The sequence below is a fragment of the Zingiber officinale genome, chromosome 2A, assembly GCF_018446385.1.
Source record: "Zingiber officinale cultivar Zhangliang chromosome 2A, Zo_v1.1, whole genome shotgun sequence".
NCBI classification, from domain to species: Eukaryota; Viridiplantae; Streptophyta; class Magnoliopsida; order Zingiberales; family Zingiberaceae; genus Zingiber; species Zingiber officinale.
In genome coordinates this window covers 169,974,822-169,981,554 of record NC_055988.1, presented here as the reverse complement: position 1 = coordinate 169,981,554, position 6,733 = coordinate 169,974,822, and the positions used below count along the sequence as shown (strand labels likewise).

Sequence of the window (6,733 nt, the reverse complement as noted above, 5' to 3'; positions counted from 1 at the left end):
TTAAAAAGAGAGATAAAACTGATAAAAAAAAGAAAATTGATAAAAAAAATGGTTAAAAAAATAAAATCAATAAAATAAATAAAATAAAAAGGGAAACATAAGGGTACAAGCAGTCTGGATCCTCTGTCTCCGAATTTTTCTGTCCCCGAGTTCTCTGTCGATCGAACGAACCAGATTACATCTCAAGGCATCATGACATCCTTAAGATGTGTGCAGTATCCTCGTGATGTGCAAGGCATCCTTGAGATGTAATCTGATCCATCCGATCGATAAGAAGATATGAGGATAGATAAATTTAGGGATAGAGGATCCAAACTCGGGTGCAAGTGTAAACAATTTTAAAATTAGGGTGGGACCGGGAGGTGCTATGTCAGAGGTGCGAAAAGCACCTCTCGGTATATAAAAGACAGCTTGGCGTTGGACGCTAGGGTTTCCGCTATTTTTTCTCAGCGAGAGTCTCTGAAGTTAGTCGAGGTACGTTTCCAAACCCCCTTTCCGTTCCTCAACTCGAATTTGTTTTTTTTCGTTGTCTTTCTGAGTTCTGGATTTGTTGATTATGAGTAATTTGGTCTCCGGTGTCCTCGTAGATCAGGGATTGCGTCGCCTAGCGTGGGTAGGTCTTCGTTCTCTCAATCATGGCGGATCGGCTGACGCGTATCGCTATCGTCAGCTCTGATCGATGCAAGCCGAAGAAGTGCCGCCAGGAGTGCAAGAAGAGTTGCCCAGTCGTTAAAACGGGTTCTTAGATCCTTGCTTGCCTATAGGCAACGCTATTTATTCAAAACGTTCATTTTTAATACTTATTTATTGGATGCTTTTCTCAATTCAACAAAAATTTTGCACTATATTTTGGCGTTTGTATCTCGAAGTTCATGCCCTGTTTCTTAGAAATGTTGTTAGCTTGTATATAGTGCGAGTAACTAACTTATTGAGTCAAAGATTTGATTTTTCACGTTTTTCAGAGACATAATGGATCTCGAAGTTAGATATGCATATGCTATGCCTCTAAAATTTTCAGATAAATTCTATTTATGGTTACAATTAAGAGCCAAGTTCTGGTTAGATTAAAGTTTTTCAATCTTTAGGCAGTGGAAGGGGCTAAAAAATTTGTAGTTGATTTCACATCTCCCAATGGTAACAATCATAACAACCACATGTAGTTTGTGTTTACTAAAATTTCATGCGAGTAAGGCAAAACCTTGAGTCTGGTTCAGCATGATTTAACAAATTTATAAAACCAGATGTTATTTTCCTTTTCTTTCATAGGCAAGTGCTGAAATTGATTAAGCAGTCTGAATTAGAAAATAATTGCACTGGGGTCTTTCTTATTGATCACCGCCATATTCATGAACATGTTTAAACAATGTTACAAAATTAGTCATCATTAATTTAATGATTTGTATTTAAGAGATTTTTTCTTCCACTTCTGTTTAGAGTTCTAGCATCCAGTTCTGTCATAGTACCAGAATACAGAATCTTCTATTTTGATTTGAATGTTGATTTTTTATTGTGTTTTATACTTATTTGTTTATGGGAATCATATTGTGTTGTTTTTCAATTGATTTAACAGGAAAGCTTTGTATAGAAGTTACTTCTGCCTCAAAAATTGCTTTCGTTTCCGAGGAGTTATGCATTGGATGTGGTATCTGCGTCAAGGTCTCATAGTTTTCCTTTTAATTTAATTATAAATTTTATGACATTGAGCATCTTCGAGACTTATCTATGTCTTTGAACTTTGAAATTATTTTATATCTGGTTGTAGAAATGCCCATTTGAGGCCATTCAGATTATCAACCTACCAAAGGACTTGGATAAAGATACAACCCACCGTTATGGACCAAACACATTTAAACTTCATAGGTAAGTGAAATCTTTATGTTATAATATAGTCTATCTTTTTTTTGCCTTTATTGTTTTTCCTGTAATGGATGGTACTTATACAGGTTGCCTGTTCCAAGACCAGGACAAGTTCTAGGCCTGGTTGGGACAAATGGTATTGGTAAGTCTACTGCACTCAAAGTATTAGCTGGGAAGTTGAAACCTAATTTGGGGCGATTCAATGTAATTAACTATTCTGAGGCTTTTCTTATTTTGGTTTCCATTATAGTATATATAAGTGTTATTTATTTTTCTTTCTTTGCAGAATCCTCCTGATTGGCAAGAAATTTTGACATATTTTCGGGGCTCCGAGCTTCAGAATTATTTCACTCGTATACTAGAGGACAATCTAAAGGTGCTCAAAACGATGTTTTGCTTCTATTTCTGTCCTTATTTTATAGTAGGCTATGTACCTGGTGGATGATTAGTTCCCTCTATGCACATTCGATAACCAAATGAACTTTTTCATTTAGTTTTGATTGGGACTTTATCTGTTCTCAAGCTGGTTTATTAAAGCCTAAAATTTTTTCCCCTGGAAGATATTTTGGTCTCTTCATTGTGAATTCAATTGTTCATCAGATGGTTGGGGAAAATGATTTCGACTGATTTGCATAAGGCAACCATGTCTGGATATTAAAAGTCAATTTTTAGCCATTTTAGTGTATTCTCTCATGCCTAACTACTTATATTTGCTAGATAACATCAACTATCTGTGAGAACCTTTTCAGTTCAAGAATGAAAATATGATAATTACGAAGATTCATGCAAGGACCAAAATTTATTTGGTTTGGGACACTGGGTAGAGGTAGCTTATGATGAAAATTTGAACATAAGAAGCAATTATGTAATTGCTTTGCGGTACAACAGTTTATTCTTTCAGTTAATGCTTCTTCTAAATTTTTGGACATTTAAAAAGGCATGTAAAAATACCTATTTGAATGTTTATTGTTTTAATATTATTTTGGGAACGAAATACTTTCACATATTCCAGTATATATCGGCTTTATTGACTATGCTTAGTATAATAATATATAGTGCCTTGACTTTTCATGCGTTTTTTTTTTTTGCATGATGTAGGCAATCATCAAACCACAATATGTGGATCACATTCCAAAAGCTGTTCAAGGGAATGTGGGCCAGGTTCTTGACCAAAAAAATGAGAGAGACATGAAGGCTGAACTATGTGCTGACCTGGAATTAAATCAAGTTATTGATCGAAATGTGGGAGATTTATCTGGCGGGGAATTGCAAAGATTTGCTATTGCAGTAGTTGCAATACAAAATGCAGAGATATATATGTTTGATGAGCCTTCAAGCTATCTTGATGTAAAGCAGAGGCTTAAAGCAGCACAAGTTGTACGCTCCCTGCTTAGGCTTAACAGGTATCAGTTCCTTGTTTTTTAAGTGTTTTTGTGAGTTTGACATTAAATTCCCCAACTCTCTTAATTTGTTTTTGCTCAGCTATGTGATTGTTGTTGAGCACGACCTGAGTGTATTGGACTACTTGTCCGATTTTATTTGTTGCTTGTACGGGAAGCCAGGTGCTTATGGAGTTGTTACACTTCCCTTCTCTGTGCGAGAAGGGATCAACATTTTCTTGGCTGGTTTTGTTCCAACAGAAAATCTCCGGTTTAGAGATGAATCACTAACATTTAAGGTAGAACCTAGTATTAGTGGAAAACAATGGCACAAAAAACATCTATTTTCATCTTATGCTATTGCATCATTTAGGTTGCTGAGACTCCCCAAGAAAGTGCTGAGGATATACAGACGTACCAACGTTATCGATATCCTACCATGACTAAAACCCAAGGGAACTTCAAGCTCAAAGTGATTGAGGGTGAATTTACTGATTCTCAGATAATTGTAATGCTGGGTGAGAATGGGACTGGAAAGACAACATTTATAAGGATGCTGGTAATTAACATCTTTTACTTCTGCTTGTTTTTTCCTTGTTGCACCATCTAATGTTTGCTGAGTGACATTTTGTCTATGAATTCCCCTCCTGAATTATATAGTTATTATACTCCTAAATGAGCATACTAATTACTTTGATATTGATGATCATTGCAATGGACTGAAAAGTAAATGGGAGTTGTATCATGATATAAGGTGTTTGCTCTTTGGAACTGGAATTTGAATCGTGTGTAGATTCATTAGTTTAAAAGTAATTCATATGCCATATTTTGCTTGTTTGTAATTTAGTTTTATGGATGTTTTAGAAATCTTCCTGCTGCGAACAAACCTGGTCTTGATTTGCTTCTGTTACTAGAGTTTCACCTAATAAGTTTGTGGTACACAAGAAGCTTTGATTTCATTTTGCTCACCTTGTTTACATTTGACAATTTTCAGGCAGGATTACTGAAGCCTGATGCGGTGGAAGATTCAGATGTTGAAATACCTGAATTTAATGTTTCATACAAGCCTCAGAAAATTAGTCCAAAGTTTCAATCAACTGTTAGACATTTGCTGCATCAGAAAATACGGGATTCTTATTTGCATCTGCAATTTGTCTCTGATGTCATGAAACCATTGCAAATTGAACAATTAATGGATCAAGAAGTTGTGAATCTTTCTGGTGGAGAATTACAACGAGTTGCATTATGTTTGTGTCTTGGGAAGGTTTGCCTTTCTAGAATTTATTTCTTCTTTATGTTAAATTGATTTTAGGGTAAATTATAGAAATATATAATATGGCTTAGTAAGTATTGAGATTCTAGTACTATTTTATAAATGTCTCTGATAGCCAAGGAATTCCAATTTTCCTTTAGATTCTCATTAAGTTGCATTTGACCATTATTCAAATGAATTGCAGACTAGAATATGCATTTTTCATCTCTGGTAATCTTTTTGTGAGATACTGATTCATGTACATTTGTCCAGCCTGCAGATATTTATCTGATAGATGAACCAAGTGCTTATCTTGATTCGGAGCAGCGTATTGTTGCCTCAAAGGTAATTAAAAGGTTCATCCTGCATGCAAAGAAAACAGCTTTTGTCGTCGAGCATGATTTCATCATGGCAACCTACTTAGCTGATAAAGTCATTGTTTATGAGGGGAGGCCTTCTATTGATTGTGTTGCTAATGCGCCTCAGTCTTTGGTATCTGGGATGAACCTATTCTTATCTGTAAGTACCAATCAAATGCCATCTTTAATTTCTTTCATCTATAGAAAATGTTTGCTGCCATTTTCTTGTATGTAGTCTTATGTAGTGCTATTGGTTAGTTTTTTGCATAAATATTAATATATGTAAATAAAGCACAGACATTGGTTTTGTTAGATCTGCCAGTGATCGAGGGAGTTCTTTCAGATGCTGACTCATCTGCTCTACTGTCTTTGGCTTTGTTACAAATATTCTTTTTTGATTTCACTGCCTTATGCCTTTTTTATACATGTCTTCTGAATCATGCTTTTCATAAATATCTCCACCTTTGGCAAACGATATATCATTTCTCAACCTTTCTTGCAGCATCTCGATATTACTTTCCGGCGTGATCCAACTAACTACAGGCCCAGAATAAACAAGTTGGACTCTACCAAAGATCGAGAACAGAAAGGTGCTGGATCTTACTACTACCTTGATGATTAATCAAAAGTTTTGCTCGACTACAAAGGTTCGTGTTGTCCTTGTTCCCTCTACCTGTGTACTTTCTGTTTGTGCTTCGAACCATGGTTATGAAAATTGAACTGGAGATCCAACCAGAAAAGTTCCAGAATATTATTTCACTAGTTGAACTAGTTGGTCAACTGGTTCAATTTAATTGCATATCAAATTCCGTACCAAGCCAGACATGCTAAATGATCGGCTAGCCCAATCTACTCAATTGCTTGAAAACTATAACAATCCTAAATTTTATTATAAAAAACACATTTATTACGTTTACCAAAATAAATATTTGTAATATCTTAGGAACGTAAAAAATAAGTATATGGATAAAAGACATCTTTACTTATCTAATATTAAAGTAGAGACATTGGTTTGTCAAAATAAGCATTTCAAGAATTTTCAGAATAATAATATCCACATCTGATCCCGTTGTATGGCTTTCTTTTTAGTTGGTCGGGCTGGCTGATCCTCACCGGTTTTTAATAAGCATGCTTTGAACAATGTCATATATTGGTTGTTTGTATAGGTGTTCATCCTCAAATGTGTGCATACTTTTTTTCTTCTCCAAGCAAAACACATGTTCTACAACACTGAGCTACATTGTCTTGCAGACCTGTTCATCTTCGCTCCTTTTTTTTATCCTGAGGTTGAAACTCTTCGGCAAACAGTTCATTACCAAAGGCGGCAGATTCAGAATCCTTTCCTTGCTTTCTTCATGAAGTAACTTGAAGATGCTGCTTTTCTGATTATTGCGAGCCTACTTGAGAATAATAAACCATTACCAACCAAATGATGTATTGATTATCAAAGTTGATTTCTTCTAAACTGTCACTTATGTATTCACATATTTGTTTCTTTGTATGTATGGCCGAAACCTTTCTAAACGTCTGGTGTTATTGTTTCAGCTGTTTGGGAAGTAATTTTTAAGTATTTTTGTTGGATGTGGTATAGACTACCAATTGGTACTTTATGTAAGGTTTGTAGATGTAGATCTGCTTACATGGGAGGAAAGGAAGCAGAACATAGATTGAATGGACGGCCGTGGGTAGGATTAACTGAGTTCAGTATAATTGGCCGCATTGGCATTCCAATAATGAGATAGTAACTGAATTTAACATTAGAAAAAGGCTTTGGAAGATTGGTTTTGCAAGCTTGTTATTATATTCATACAATAAAGATAAAACAATAATTTCTCAAAGGGTGCAGCCAAGATTTGGGATTGCCCGAAAGGTGCTCCTAAGAATGC

General features: G+C 35.3%; 1 protein-coding gene across 3 annotated transcripts; it reads left to right on the top strand.

Moving 5' to 3' along the window:
• Window positions 1-410: 410 nt before the first annotated feature.
• LOC122043215 (ABC transporter E family member 2-like) lies at window positions 411-6,428 on the top strand. 3 transcript variants are annotated; one of them, XM_042603734.1, is made up of 13 exons: window positions 411-474; window positions 588-738; window positions 1,571-1,656; window positions 1,763-1,860; window positions 1,944-2,061; window positions 2,144-2,233; window positions 2,956-3,260; window positions 3,340-3,535; window positions 3,610-3,795; window positions 4,231-4,500; window positions 4,762-5,007; window positions 5,350-5,494; window positions 6,099-6,428. In XM_042603734.1, exons 2-12 carry the CDS (start codon window positions 636-638, stop codon window positions 5,467-5,469), a joined length of 1,818 nt encoding a protein of 605 aa, XP_042459668.1. In that variant the 5' UTR covers window positions 411-474; window positions 588-635; the 3' UTR covers window positions 5,470-5,494; window positions 6,099-6,428. The 3 variants fall into 3 exon arrangements, with proteins under 3 accessions (XP_042459668.1, XP_042459669.1, XP_042459670.1); XM_042603735.1 differs by having other exon boundaries at window positions 420-474; window positions 593-738; XM_042603736.1 differs by lacking the exons at window positions 411-474; window positions 588-738; window positions 1,571-1,656 and having other exon boundaries at window positions 1,775-1,860; window positions 1,944-1,999.
• The last annotated feature ends 305 nt before the right edge of the window (window positions 6,429-6,733 follow it).

Excerpts from the sequence above, each read along its gene's own strand:
- LOC122043215 (XM_042603734.1), top strand. The coding sequence starts at position 636 with ATGGCGGATCGGCTGACGCGTATCGCTATCGTCAGCTCTGATCGATGC. Across the intron at positions 2,062-2,143 it reads CTAATTTGGGGCGATTCAAT|AATCCTCCTGATTGGCAAGA; the intron begins GTAATTAACTAT and ends CTTTCTTTGCAG. Across the intron at positions 4,501-4,761 it reads TATGTTTGTGTCTTGGGAAG|CCTGCAGATATTTATCTGAT; the intron begins GTTTGCCTTTCT and ends ACATTTGTCCAG.